The 15,473-nt window shown below is 37.8% G+C and overlaps 1 protein-coding gene across 2 annotated transcripts in view; it reads right to left on the bottom strand.

Annotated features, from left to right (window-relative positions):
- CACNA2D3 (calcium voltage-gated channel auxiliary subunit alpha2delta 3) overlaps positions 1 to 15,473 on the bottom strand; it is a 394,699-nt gene that overhangs the window by 221,714 nt on the left and 157,512 nt on the right. For both annotated transcript variants that reach the window (XM_066195341.1, XM_066195342.1), the window contains exon 5: positions 15,219 to 15,381. In XM_066195341.1, the coding sequence (XP_066051438.1) occupies positions 15,219 to 15,381 (163 nt within the window). The remainder of the gene's footprint in view (positions 1 to 15,218; positions 15,382 to 15,473) is intronic.

Below are 15,473 nucleotides of genomic sequence, written 5' to 3'. Positions count from 1 at the left end.
GTTGTTCACAGAATCCATAAAAGTGTCTAGAGTATGCTAAGTCTACAGAACAAAACTAATACCTACACAACCCATTTTGCATTTCAACTATTGCAGGACGTTTTACAGAAAATAAGGGAAACCACTGAGGAACTCAGTAACTATGAAGAAAGTATGGAATACTTCTCTTTCTTGTCACACTCTGTTTTATTATCAAGAACAGAGAAGTTACAAATGATCCTTAGTCTTTTCCCCCTTTTCTATTCCTTTTGTGATATAATCATTCCTTTCTCCTGGAAACCTGTCAAAGATGCTGGCACTAAAAATGATCTTCCCTCCTGTAATATCTGACAGCCTTGATGGCAGCACTAAACTGCAGAGCAGTTCTGTCACACCATGAAGCAACACAAGCACAACCTGCTGCACAAGCACTAGAAAAGGAATACAAAATCCAGCACTCTTGCTGGCTCAGAGATAGCAACAATATTAGCTTGGGTTTTATGACATTGACAACATATTTAGTCTGGTCATATTTTAAAGAATAACAAAATCACATACTTTGCTGGGACATATACCAACAATCTAATAATTACACTACTCAACACTAAGATGAATGCTTTTCAGGGTGGTCCAGCATATTCAAGAGCTGGGGCTGGATGCCAATTTTGGCAACAGCCTTCACTTTTCTCCCTCTCTTCCCCTCTCTCTGACGCCAGGGTAATGTGGATGCATCAGCTCACAGATCAAAGCATCTGGCCATCTGTAGACATAAAAGAAGGTGTTTGTCCATTTTGCTTCATGTGCTGGAAGCTGTTCACCAATGTCAGAAATCACATTCCCTCCTTGCAAGGATATGGGATGGTAAAGACTTCAAGTACGTGACTCTATAAAGGCATAGCAGTGGGCATTTAGTGCCTTCATCTTCCAATATTTCCCCAATAATTTTACCCTTCTCCTTTGAAGCAGCAGCAGAAAAACTGGAGTATGTCCAGATGTGTTTATTTTTATGCTGAGTTTCATGAGTGCATTGGGGTGATGCTTTGTATTGTTTTATGGTGGGGGGCAGGGATAGTGTTCTTTTTGGTTGGGGGAGGGGATTTGTAATTTTTTTTTAATTACCAAGATGGACTGAGATTCAACTTTAGCTCATTTGAAAGCCAGAATTACAGCTGCAAATTCCTCGTTAACAGCATTCTGGGATAGAGACTAATTTCTATGTCCTAAGGGTTTGCCTTCTTATGAGTTATAGAAAACGTCCTGCAGCAAATCATTGGAGATTTGAGCCCACTTCACCCATTTGGTACTGGCCTGGCTGGATTTCACTTAACTTCTTAGATGTAACAGCTAAAAGCAATCAGTGTGGGGGCTGACCAGGTTAGAGCAAAGCTCTGGAAACAGCATATAGGCACCACCAATGTAAACAGAATATTATCGTCTCTTTTAAATTAAAGGAGAAACTCAGAGCAGAAGTCAAGGGTATCCCAGGACAAAGTAGAGGGATGCTGCTTTAATAGAGCTGTTGTCCTGGGAGCCAGGTATATGGGGCAGTTAGACCTGTCTCTAACATGCTCCTAATAGAGGGGATTGCCCACCCAGCAATTGCTTTGAGCTAAAGTCAAAACCCAGTAATCCTGACAGATAAATTAATTCATGTCACCGCAGATGGGATATTTATGTATTTTCAGTGAAACGTACTCATTTCCACACTTCTGCATGATACAAATTGAGGAATGTGTAAAATGAAAGGATAGTAAGAAGATACCACACCACAGAACTCTAAGATGCCACAATGTTAAGAGAAAGGGTGAACAAGATGAATAGTCACTGATAGAAATGGTTTTCCAAGTGGAAATGGAAAAACAGCAGTTAAGAGAATGCAGAAATTAAGCAAATTGAATAGGAGTCTTATATCCACTGCATTTTCATCACAGAAGGAAAATTAGTCATGAATACTGAAAAAAAGAAAAAAAAAAAAAAAAAAAAAAGAAAAAAAAAAAAAAAAAAAAAAAAAAAAAAAAAGGAGCCAGTTCTAACACATGGCAAGAAGAAGTTTCTGCACAGTCTGATGGAAGAGTAACTATCAGCAGCCACAAAATTCAAACCTCCAGCAAGTGGAAGACCAGGAAAACTGTCACAACAAGCAATAGAGGAAGCCAGTGGAACACACTGCAAATCAGGGGGAAAGAAAGCAAATGCATCTGCTACTAAATCCAGCCAACCATGCTGTAAAATATTTAATGCACAACATACCAAAAGGGACAATTTTATCAGAGCTATAGTCAGAGTGATGTATGACAAAGGCAAGGCACAGCCTTGGAAATAAAAGTCATCCTTACAGAAATTTCTCAAAGATAGATCCTTCCACCAGTCTTACAAAAGCCATTTGAAACACAAGACCATGCAAACGTGTTAGCCAGCACTTCACAAAAAATGTCCCATTCCTATTGCACAGATATTCAGAGACACGGAGTTACAGAAGCTGCCTGACTTAATGGCCCAGCATAGTACAGTTGGGACTAACAAATAATGCTTTGCAGGAGGTTCCAAAGTCATCCTGTTTTTATCAACACACCATGCTTCTTGCATACAGCAAATGGAGGCATGAAAGCCTTTAGAGAGAAATTTTTTAGCAGATAAAATGCATCACAGTTGTATTGGGCTATAATAAATTAACTCTCTACTGCTCTGTTCCTGGGAGCACCAACAGAGTATGAATGTGCAAGTACTTATGTACTACCATGGCAAATCACCATCTCTTATCCTCTTAAATCAACAGGACCTTACTTCTCCTGTGCTTTTATAATCCTGGTGTAGCACCTCCTTGCACAAAAGACTGCACAATTTGAGTAAAAGGAAGTTTTACTCATACAAGATATGAAATTGTTCATCTGGTTCTAAAGCCTCTGAAAATGGCATTAAAAACACAGAGCAGATGTACAAATGTATCTTGGGATGAGTACATTACAAAACCCTTTATGCATTCTTAAACACTATTTACTCCTTAAGGAATGTGCCAAATAAAAGCTGCAGGACACCTAAATAAACAAAGTATAGTGTAAAAATGTCTTTGTACATTTTTAGCCAAACAATATTTTGAAACAGTTTATATTCTAGCCAAGCATACTAATGCTTAACCAGAAGAGCATGCCGCCTTCCTCTTCACACAACACATACCCGAGAAAAAAAAAAAAAAAAAAAAAAAAGGTCTGTGTAATGTAGCAGCATGGAGAAACAAATTCTTACAGTATTCTAAAACAGTAGACAAAATGAATATGTATATTTAGATAAACTATTATTATTCTTTGTCAAATGTCAATCTTCATCACTACAGAGTAAAGTTACAGTTCTTACTTCACCAGACAACCATTTAATTAATGCATATTCACTCCTAAAGGTTTTCAGAAACCCAGGATTATTGCCACTTTCTTGTCCTTAAAAGCAACAAGGAAGAAAGGGTGGCATCATGATTGACAAAGGTGCATCAGGTCAAAAAGCCTCTTAATATTGTACCTGAGACAGTGTTCAGTAATAAACATTCACTGGCTCACTTTTGTCAAATGGCAAAGTCCAACTCTGAGTAACTAAGCAACAGCTGCTGGATCAGGAGTGGGAGAGAGTAGGGCTTTCTAGAGGAAATACTTCACGTCTCCATGTAGCCTGGATCTGACATCTAGTTGCCATGGTGATGAGGATGTATTAGAAACACACAGATTAGATCCACAGCCAGAGACAGACTAGAACACAGCAAAGATAAAGCATAGTACACATCTTGCGTGGCCATGCCAACATTTCCAAAAGGCTTGCTGTTAAAGACAGAGGATTGAGAGAAAAAAAAAAAAATAAAAAAAAAAAATCTGTGAAGCTAAAGCCCTTTTCAAGAACAAAGCAGCAGACTGAGTAAATTCTGGGAATCAGATTTGAGGCAGAATTTAAGCAAAACCAGATGGAAGAAGCAGAGAAGTCAGTGCATCTCTATCCAACACGCAACAAGAGTTAAAACAAAGAAATATGGGAAGATAGGACATTCTCTGCAACCTTGATTAAATCTGTTGGACTAAGAAAACTCCTTTTAAATTAAACAATGTCCCGTGTTAGGAAGACAGCACAAACACTGTCCTAAAGATCTTAAAATGTGAAGACAAACAATCCAGGGGATGGATTTCAAAATATAAACATAGTGGTCCAGGACAGTATGTGACCATGAGTATTTAACAACTCCAGGATGTTGAATGCTCAGAAGCAAACTCCATAAAATCATATACGACAGTGACAGACAAGATTTTATTTCTTAATTTCACACCTTACAGGAAAATGGTTTTGCATATGTGCTAGCTGCAGATTATAATCTTTCTGCATCATTTGAGAAATGATTTTTTTGGTTCTATTATTCTAGAAAACAGGTAATCTCAATTTTGGCAGCCAGTTGGAAGGCATTGATAGGAAAGTATGACTGAATGATATTCATAGCTCTTTTTAAGTATCAAATTGAAAAACCCTCACTTAATCAAAAAATGGCTGTGGTTCATCACATTTCAATATCTTTTAGAGAAGGCTCTATTACATGCAGCAGATTTTTTTTTCCCATGCAAGCAAAACTTTTGATTAGAGTCTGCATTTACTGACTTGTAGTGCATAAACTTATCTTTTAACATGCAGTGAGCATCATGAAATGGAAATGCCATTTGACACAGGTAATATTCTTTCCCAGTCTCTAAACTGTCCATTCAAAACTTAAAAAATATTTGTGAAGTCTAAGTCCAAGACCTTCTTTTGCAATGTTTTCAGCATTCAAGAAGTAAATATGGTAAACAGAGAAACACAGGCTACACCTGATGTCTTTTGTACCAAAGACATTGAGGTCAGAATTATTCACAGTTGTATTCTATTCATATTGTTTGTAAATAATTTAAAAAGTATTGGTATTTTAAAAAGTATTACGAAGGTAGAAAGAGGTGAAGGATGGAAACAACTGGAAGAAAATACTGTGCAGTAGAATAAGAGATAAAAGTTTCAAATTAAAAGATGGTAGGTTCAGATTAGATATAAGGAAGAAATTTTTTTTTATGATGAAGTTGATGAGACTCTGGAACAGGTTACTGAGAGTTGGTTGATGTCTCTCCCTGGAAACACTCCAGGTCAGGCTCTGAGCACCATGATCGAGGTGAAGATGTCCCTGCTCTTTGCAGGGGAATTAGAGTCGATGACCTTAAAAGGTTTCTTCCAGCCCAAATTATTCCAAAATCTACAATCCACAATCCACAAAACAATAGAAGAGCACGCAATAATTGATTGCCAACTTCCCACAGCAGTAATGACAATAATCCTAACAGAAAGCTTTTAAACAAAGGTTTAAGCCACATGATAAAATCTATACTTTCAACAGCCAGTGAAATGATCCATGACAGAGACAAAGGGAGACACAAAAGACAGTGCACATGTGCTGCAAAGAATCATGTCATAAGTAAAGCTATAAGACAAAGAGACAAAGCCTCTTTCTGCAAAACAGTATTGCAACCATGTAAAAAAACCCCATGGAAAGGAACTGAATTGTGAAAATGTGAGCAATGATAAGAACTGAATTTAAATCCATACAAAAATATTTATAGTCATCTTGTTCTCAAAAAAAAAGTGATGTACAAATACACCTTAAGAGCTGTAAGATACTTTTCAATCACTTTTTTCTAGAAATCCACATTTACACAGAGTGATCATGGTTACAGAGTCAAAATGGTTGTTAATATTTGAATGTATCCCAAATCCACTGACATGGAATTAGTATTAGTGTGGTATTAATTTAAGGAAAAATGAATTTAGACTACTATTAATGAACATTTCTTTATCTTTTTACTTATTATTGAACTTTAAAGTGTATTTTACAATCATGAAGCAGCTTTAAAAAACATGGATTTTACAGCTTGATTTACACAGTTTGAGACTCTCGGCAACATATTGTGTGCCTTATGTTTGTTAGCTGAGTTGACATAAACCATATCTCCTGTTGACAGAAACGCTTGAAAATATTCATGGACTTCAGCATCCATCACTGAAAAACTCTGCAGTTATGGAAAGCACTGATAAAATTGCTTCCTGTACTTCAAAAACTCCACAACAGCAGCTCGATCAGGATGAGAAGAACAGACAGAAGACGGTTAAGACAGACGTCTCTACGTTAAAATTTATATTATTGCTTTTAGTTTTCAAAGCAGCAGATTAACTTCAGACTGTATAACTGATCATCAAATTTTATTTTCTGTCTTGATTCTGTCTACTCTGTCACTAAAGACAAAGCAATATCTTGCACTAAGGCTTCTACTTCATTATCTAAATATATCTAGATAGATACCTGACACTCTGTAATCCAGTGGAATATTTTTCTTTTGGGCTTTGTTTTGTTTTTTCATTTTTTTTTTCTTCTTTTAATCTCAATTGAAAAAACGATTTAGAGAAAATAATTTTTCACCTGACCATGCACAAACTGTTCTCCAGCTGCCTTAAAAAAAAGATCTTTCCTGTAACATACGTGTATTTCCTAACTTAACAGAGAACCAGGCCTGACAACGTAAAAATGCAGAAGTAATTTACTGAGGCACCTGGCAGTTTATGATAGCAGAGATTCTATAAACTAACCAACCACTGGGCTGCTGATAGGTGTTTGCCAAAGACAGCCAATCTGATAAGAAAAAATCATCCCTAGTGCCAAAACTGCAACTAGCAGAATGCACAAATGTCAGAGGTTTGAAAGAGGGTACTTTTATTAAGGAGAGGTTTTTGGATGTCAATTATGATCATATTTAAGCCATATTATTCAGTTGCTCCCCTCTCAAGTACATTATAGTAGGGAATAAAGATTTAATTACAAAATTCACAAAAACATGACTGTGTTTTTTTTCACATTATATTTTCAATTATATTTTCAAAATATAATTCTAAATTACATGGCAGTACTATGAAAAATAACTTGCTAGATGTAAGAAAGGATGTGAAAATTCACCCTTTTATAGTGGTAGACATGATGAAATGTCAGAAATAGTTGTAGGTAAACAATGAGAAATTTATTCAGTATAAACCACGTCAACATTAAAAAGAAATCAGTGTAAGCACTGGGCTAAAAGTTCACCTAACTTCCTGAGTTTAAAATGCATTCATATAAGGAAAAAAATGAAGCTTTGTTCATTAGTATAAGCCTCATTCTCCAGGATAATGTAAGCTGGAGAGCAACTTTCCAGACCCAACACGTTTGGGAAAATTTTATGCTTTATTTTGAGGTATCATTATTAGATTTGCTAATTGATTCTAACATATTTTCTTCTCCCTGCACAGAGCACACATCCTCCCTGAAGCAGAGGCTAATGCCTTTTAGGTGAGGCAGTTATCGATATCAGGTTTCTAAAAGGAGATAATGCACATGATTAACCCTCTGCACATGCCCAGACACTGGCACTTCAATTCAGCTGGAGCAACGAAGGAAAGCAGGAAGGTCCCAAGAAAGCCTTGGAAGAAATACAGTTATTATTGTAGACTTCACTAGTTAATACGGTCCTTTTGTGCATTACCCATTGCATCTCACTTTTCCATACACCAACCAGCATTTCACCTTGGGTCCTTCAAAGACAGTAATCAATTCTTTTCACAAAGTTCCACGGCAGGAGTGGACGGCCCCATGTTCAAACTCATTTGAACAGACATCACTGTAAATCAGCCTGGGAAGAAAAATTTCCAAAACTGAGTCTGTTCAGAACAAGTCTATTCATTTGTACCAGCATGGTGCTGCTGTGTGTCCACCTCCGAAAGGCATTTAAGAGTTCATGGGATATTCTCCCCAGGGCTTTACTAGGAATAAATGGCAAAAAGCCCAAGCTAAAAGATACAGATGTCAGTTCCACAGAATTCTGAAACACAGAGCACAGTAGTTGAACACGTGCTGAATTTCAGGACCACGAAAATGTAACTTTGTGTGTGACCATGGCACTCGGGGCTGTGCTGAAGCGACCAGACTGCTGAGCCAGCTCTGAAATGCTTCAATAGTCACAGAGCTTAAAGCGAAAAGCTGTGCCTCGGGCTGTACTATGGAATCCCAGCAGAAACAAACACTGGGAAAACAGACAAGCACTAAAATACTGGTTACAATTTATTCCTGGCTCTCAGAAGTGGTCTGTGTGCTGTACAAACAGAAGGCAGTGCAGGACTGTGATCTGACTATCTCTGCATGGGCAGGAAAATAGAGACATTAACCTCGTACTATAGCTTAAATTAAAATTCTTCTGATGCAGGACTTGACAATTTGGTTGCAGAACCATGGTCACAAAACTATCGTGTGTCCAAAATATTTCCTGCAATACTTCAGTGAATCACACATATATGTCAACATCCTTTGGTGTGAGAACAGACTGCACCACTCTCCACCACATATGAAATATTTATATATATACCTTCATATATATCTATATACATATGTCTTTTCCTCAGACATTCCCTAGTGATGAAAACAAAAATACACTTAATTAAGAATATTTAAAAATGGAAAATCCGGGGGTTCTACCCAGTAGTTAAGTTTGGACTCTGCGCTCAATGACTTTTAATAAGTACAAAAAATTCAGTGGATAACTAAGTCTTACAAAGCTGTAGAATGCACTTAATTGCACTGGCAACTGTGTTAATGGGATGAAGGTTTATCCTCTAGGAAGTCTTTCTCCATTATAAAGCTGAGCAAGTAAAACAAGATTATATATTCAGTAAACTAGAAATGACGACCAAGGAAAAACCTCCCATTACTTTAAATCAACTTATATAAGCCTACTTTCCCTTCTATTGCCAAGATAAATAGTTTTACTTTGTTCTTTTTTTTAAGGCAAAATCAAACATACTTCTCAAGATGCATCTGATCTGATTCAAACAAAGAAATTATCCTTTCTCCAATCTACCTCTATTGGCACATGTCTGCCTCCTCCACCACATCTCTGAGATACTGTCCAGGGCTGCTTGATAGATTCACATATGCTCACCCTTACCCTACTTCTGTCAAAATAGCCAATAAGGAAAAGTCAAACTTGGCTCATTCTACAAGGCATTTTTGTTTTTAAAGACATTTAGAAAGGTTGTCTTTGGGTGTGTAATATTTTAGTCCAAAATCTCAATCTTAGACCAAATACAGAGGCAGAGATATTGTAAGATTTTATGAAATGCAAGGAGGTTAGAAAAAAAAATGATAATTTTATACATTAAAAAGCTCTCAGGCACAGAAGTCTCTCTTTAGTTCTAAATTTCTTACTGTGAAGAAACTGTTACACTGAGAAATAGAGTTTAAAAGGCAAGGAGAAGTGCTTGCATCCTGATATTTTGAATCATTGAAAAGAAGAGAACCTGGGCTCTTGCCCTTTCCCTAAACATAAAGCCTATCTTGTCATAAGAACAAAGATAACGGCAAATTCTCAAAACCAAGAGTTGTTTTCCATTATATTGAGACAATGGATTTCCTTGTGTGTTTCCTAGATTTTATGCAGAGCTCCTGTAAGTGGATGAGATCCTGCTGTGTGTCACCCCTGGTACTGTACTATGCTAGGCTTTGCTTTTCAACAGGTGCCATAACTTAGATCCGCCTGAGCATGTGTCACCAAGACACACTGACCCTCACCTTGGCTTTGGTTTTCATCTGCATTCCTCTGAAAACCACATTTATCCAAGTATTCACAAGCCTCTTCCATGGAAAAACTGCTAGTGAAAACTAAACAGCAGAAAATATGTCATTGCTGTCCACAAGTAGGAGTAAATATGAGGTGACAGATAGAGGAAAAAAAAATCCAAAAACTGGAGTAGGTTCTTCCCAGATACAGCACATACTTTGGACAAAGAACATGGGATCCTGGCTACCTATATTCTCATATGAACAAAAGGTAAAATGCTACTCTATTTTTCTTTTATACACTGTCAACATCTGCAAGATCAGTTCTGAGTCTTCTTTTATCATTTCCTTGTGTACATAAATCCATTACAGAATCTTACTCTCCCCAGTGGCAATCTTACTGCCGTGATCCCCGTGGATGATTGCCAGGTAGCCCACATTCCAAGTGATACTTTTTAATTATATGTCACGTTCTGAGATTCTTCCAAATATACTACTGTCATCTCAGAGAGTAATAAACCAAATGTTGACACCATACAAACTTTAAATTAGTAATCATTTTTTCATTATTACTAATGTCTTCTACAACAGCTGTTTAAAACAGACTGATTGATATGTAGAAAGTTGTATCTGAGTATCTTAGGAATGTGTAGCTGTGGAAGTGTACATGAAAGATATGTCCAAGACAGCAGCATGTCCCAAATCACTTACATTCTAAATTAATAGGAAGACATAAAAAGTAAGACCTATGAGAGCTCACTTTGTGCCACTATGTAACCCGTGTAAATTTTTTTAATAGAAGAGCCCAGCAGCTGAATGAGACAGCGCCTCATACACACCTGGACTCTGCCTCTGCATTGCCAAAACTGGATTCAAATTGATTCTGTACTTCCAAATATTAAAGTTTCCTTCTAACATGAAAAAAAATACCTTAATTCTTCCCTTATTTTTCCTCTATGAGTATTTTTACATGACTAATACACTGAGAACCTTTTGTCTGCTTTCTGTCAGAAATCTATGCACAGCTGATAATTGCCAAATTGGATGGAAGAGCTACTGCTTGCTAAGACAGTTATCACAAGGTGTCTTAATTAATTAATTATTCATTATTTTAAAAGATACTGCCTTGCAAATCCTGTGGCTGTGGGCAATGAGGCTATTACCTATTACCTAAATTACCTATGTTATGAGCACACTTTGTGTTCAAAGAGAATAGAAGGCAGTGACAGATTTAGATTCTCAAAGTATGCTTAAATATTTCTAAAACAAAACATTATAATGAGCAGTCTTTTTCAGGAAAAAATGAAGGAGGCCAGGAGAATGCTGTGCAGTTTAACAGGAGCACCAGCTTTTCTGAGAAATGTCCTAAAGGTGACAGGTCACTATGGATACACAGGTAAATACATTTAACTGAAAGGCACAATTATCCCACTTTTCTTTGTTCTGAATTCCTTCAGTGTATGAACATTATGGGAATACCAAAATATGTATTTTCTGAACTGTATAGGCTTTATATTCCAAAGACCAGTAATATCTACACTTTTTAATATTAATGGCTGTCCACTTGTCATGGTTTGACACTGGCCCAACACCAGGCACCCACGAGAGTCACTCACTCACCCTCCCCTGCCACAACTGGGCAGAGGAGAGGAAAAAAGAAGTTAATGAAAGGTTCAGGAGTTGAGATAAGGACTGGGAGAAAACACTGCAAGGGGAAAATGGGCTCAACTTGCAAAGTTGCAAAGTGAATTTTATTACTAACGGAACAAGAGGAGGATAGTGAGAAGTAAAATAAGCCCTTAAAAACACCTTTTCTTCCCCCAACCCCTCCCTCCTTCCCATGACAGCACAAGGAGACAGGGCACAGGGGTTTTGGTCAGTTTATCACCTGAGGTTTTCTTTCCCTGCTCAGGGAGAGGATCCTTCCCCTGTGAGACCATGGGGTCCCTCCCACAGGAGACAGTTCTCTGTGAACTTCTCCAGCGTGGGTCCAATCTCACATGCAGCAGGTCTACCTGCTGTGACATGAATTCTCCCCACGGGTAGACAGCCCTCCCAAAACTGCTGTGATGTGGGTCTCTCTTTCCAAGGGGTGCAGTGCTCCAAGGACAGGCTGCTCCAGCCTGGGAGCAGGGCCCTCTCTCTCCACCAGGTCTCCCATGGGATCAGCCTTCTCCAGGCATCACCTGCTCCAGCATGGGCGCCTCTGCCATGGGCTGTGGGTGGATCTCTGGATCCCCCGTGGATCCCCACGGGCTGTGGGTGGATCTCTGGATCCCCCGTGGATCCCCACGGGCTGCAGGGGCACAGCTGCTCCACCATGGTCTCACCAGGACCTGCAGAGGAATCTCAGCTCCGGCTGGAGCAGCTCCTCCTGTGCCACTGACCTTGGTGTTGTCACGTTGTTTACCTCACAGGTTCTCACCTCCTCATCTTCTCTGACTAGAAAAAAAAACTGTGCAGTTTGTTTTAATTTTCTTAAATACGTTATCACAAAGGTGTTACCACCCTCTCTAACTGGCCCAGTTTTGCCCAGCAGCATGTCCATCCTCAGAGCCATCAGGGATTGGCTCTGCTGGATGTGGTGGAAGCTTCCAGCGGCTCCTCACAGGAGCCACAGCTGTGGTCCCTCTGCTGCCAAAAACCAGGCTGTGCCAAACCAGTACACCGTTCGAAGAAATGGAGAAAGCAAGGAACAAGGGTGTGCAGAAGAGAGAAATGAAAAGTACAAAAGCACATCAGTAACCAGATCAGCTCTCTGTATTTTACAGTGATGACCAAGAGCACTGTAAATGTGAAGGTGTGACTGTCTGTTAAATTCATTAGTTTATCTTTCCTTCTATATTATATTAAGTGCATGCACTCTGTACTCCAAGATGGCACAAGTGTATGCTTACAAATGAGGTTGGCAGATTTTTTATTGGCTCTCATTTTCCTTTTCAAAATGTTCCATGCTAAATTTTAATACCATAGATTTGATATTTATCATATTTTAATTTCTTTCTTTCATCATAACTGTAATTAATTTGGTTTTCCTCTCTATTTTCAGATTCCAAATTGAAGGTGTCCTTAGAATGGGAATTATTTAATCCCGTTATTGCCATTAATATTTTTAAGTTTTTCTATGGTGAGGCTGAAAGAGCCAGAAGATATAATAAAGAATAGCCATATGTTTATGTGCCAAAATTTTTAAGCCAATCTCATTTAGTGCCCAGTTTAGGGACTGTGAGCTTCAGGGATTTCACAGCTGGGCAGGATCACTGTGATCATGGGAGCTGACCAGGCCAAATCTTTTCCCAAAGCTTAACTGAGCCCACAGTTGTGCAATTTGTGAAGTAATGGAACCTGATTTCAGCCATGGAATTTTTACAATCATCGGCAACCAGATTATAGAGCCTGGTATTAGTAATTAACTACAGAACAACTAATTAAGCCTTTAATCATCTCTTGAATAAGCTAATGAACTGAGCTCCTGTGGTCTCAGTCCACAGCACATATGCCAATTCTTTGATGAGTCCTGCGACTCTTCTCTGAATCCATGGCAAATTATCAGTATCTGTGCAACTAAAAAAAACCAAAATTAAGGAAAAAGTTTAGAATTACCCTAAAAATAGAGGGTTGTGGTTTTTTTCTATGTTGACTCAAGAGCCCCGTGTTTAACTATTCAGTGATCACGCTTGTCTGTTTTCAACTGTGAATTCTGGCTGTGGTTCTTCCTAGTAATTCAATAAAATAAAACATAACCTGGAAATAAACAACAGGCCCTTTATAGAGAAATGGTATTCTGCAGACACTTGGTTGTAAACCTATCAATATCTACTGCTTGTACCCTCAGGCTAAGATTAAATTAACTTGTTATCACCCCTCTGCATTACAGAACTAGGCAACAAAAAATCTAAGTATATGGTTCTCTTCTTGGTAAGAAGACTATTTCCAAATATTGACAGGCTCCAAACAAGATTATCATGTCCATGTGCAAGTAAAATGCGAACAACAAACCATATCTCTGCAGTTGGAATACATTTAAATGATTAAAAAATGCTTTTTTTTTTTTCTGCAGCTGCATAAAGTGACAATTTTGGATGGTCTGAATTACACAAAGTAGAAACAGGAATCATCACAGAACTTTATCTTCCCCATCTCTACAGAAAATCCCTGTATGAGAGGCCAAACCAAGATGTAGCAAATTCTTTGACATTGGCCTTTAACTATAAGTAATCAGCATAAAAAATGCATTCAATACATAGCAGTAGCACTTATCACATTGCTGAAGGTTCTTTAGTTCTCCTGCTCTCACAAACTGCTCAGAATCATTTCCTTCTCTGGTAAAGCACAGTTTCCTGACCGCTATATTCCTTAGCAATTCTGGAATGAATTAATTTATAGACAGGCCTGATAAAATAAATATTAGCACTTGCACAAAAAAAGTCATTTGGTATCTTCAGGAGATTTAAGCATTTTCCAAGTCTTTTCAAAATATCCTGCATTAATCATTTCAAAACCTTTCAAATACTCACTAGGAAGATTTATTTTTCATCCCTAGTTTAAGACTTTATTGTAGGAGTTTTGGCTTGTCAGGATTCTCAAGTCGGAATCCTAACTTTGAAAAGAAGCTGCCATATCCTCTGTTTCTCTTACCAGATCAACTTATCTGAACTAATTTGCCTTATTACACAATATCCTTGCATGAACTATCCCAGTTGCTAGCCTGGAATGTATTAAGAGGAAAGCACTTAATGTCCTTTTAGAAGCCTTTTAGTATAGTTAAAACACAGAAGAGGAACCAGATAATGAGATTAGGCAGATTTCTACAGACCAATGACAAGTATACTGTAGATATTGTTAGGAAACTTTGGTGCTTTCCTTCTTAATTTTTCTTTTATTACTGGCTTGAGAAAAATGAATAGATAGGTGTTGCATAAGCACTGCAAAAATAAAAATTCCTGCTGTCTGATTAAAGGGAAATGGCAAAAGAAAAATGCGTAAATATATATATCTGAGGTTAGTTGACATTCCAATTTTTTGACTGAAGTCCATCATTTCTAATATCTAATGTTGCTGTTTGCTAGTACAATGTGCTATGCAGCACCTACGTCAAATAGGGGAGTAGAAATTACTCCTTCTAAATATTATCTGCAAACTCACAGCAGAGTTTGTGTATAGAGCTAGAATAGCAGATATACTGCTAGAAATATTCTCACAAGTTTGAAATCATAAATCTAATAAAGTATTCCCCTCCTACCTATCCTATATATTTCAAAGACAATTCTAGATCTCAGCAAGGATAGCATAAAACTAGTGACAATGCAAGCTCTGTTCAAATGATTTGAAGACTCTGGAAAATAATTTACTAGAATAAACATATTTTGCCATACTCTATGGCAGAGCTCATGCAAGCCTCATATGCAAATCATTAACTTCATTAAACTGCTAAATTGCCACAAAACAAAAGGCATTACAGAACTGTCATGCTTAAAACATTCTTCCACAGAAAATTTGAGTATTACTGCCAACTGGAAAACACAGATGATACACAGTTAATCAGCAGCTTCATTTTGAAGCAAGGGTGTGCTTTTGGTTTGGCCAGTGGAATAATGAAATAAAGCAGCTCTTTTCTTACCCTTATTGTACATATTGGTGGGTACTTGGACGTCACTCAGACTGATGTTCACAGGCAAGTTGTTGAAGTGGTCGTTTGGCACCAGGATGAACTCCTTCCCCAGCTCCAGATAGTTTCCCTCTTCATCTCGTTCATTTATGAGCACAGCATTGAAGTATTCATACTGCAACAGAAACCCACATTCTCTACTCAGAATGCACATTCAGCATAAAAACGTGGTTTTCATAGTTTAATACATCTATCAATCCACTGATT

Source organism: Chamaea fasciata, unplaced genomic scaffold (assembly GCF_029207755.1).
Source record: "Chamaea fasciata isolate MVZ Bird 193981 ecotype frontalis unplaced genomic scaffold, bChaFas1.0.hap1 SCAF_13, whole genome shotgun sequence".
NCBI lineage: Eukaryota > Metazoa > Chordata > Aves > Passeriformes > Sylviidae > Chamaea > Chamaea fasciata.
Note: the sequence above shows the minus strand (reverse complement) of the source record. Positions and strands in the feature narration are given on the sequence as shown.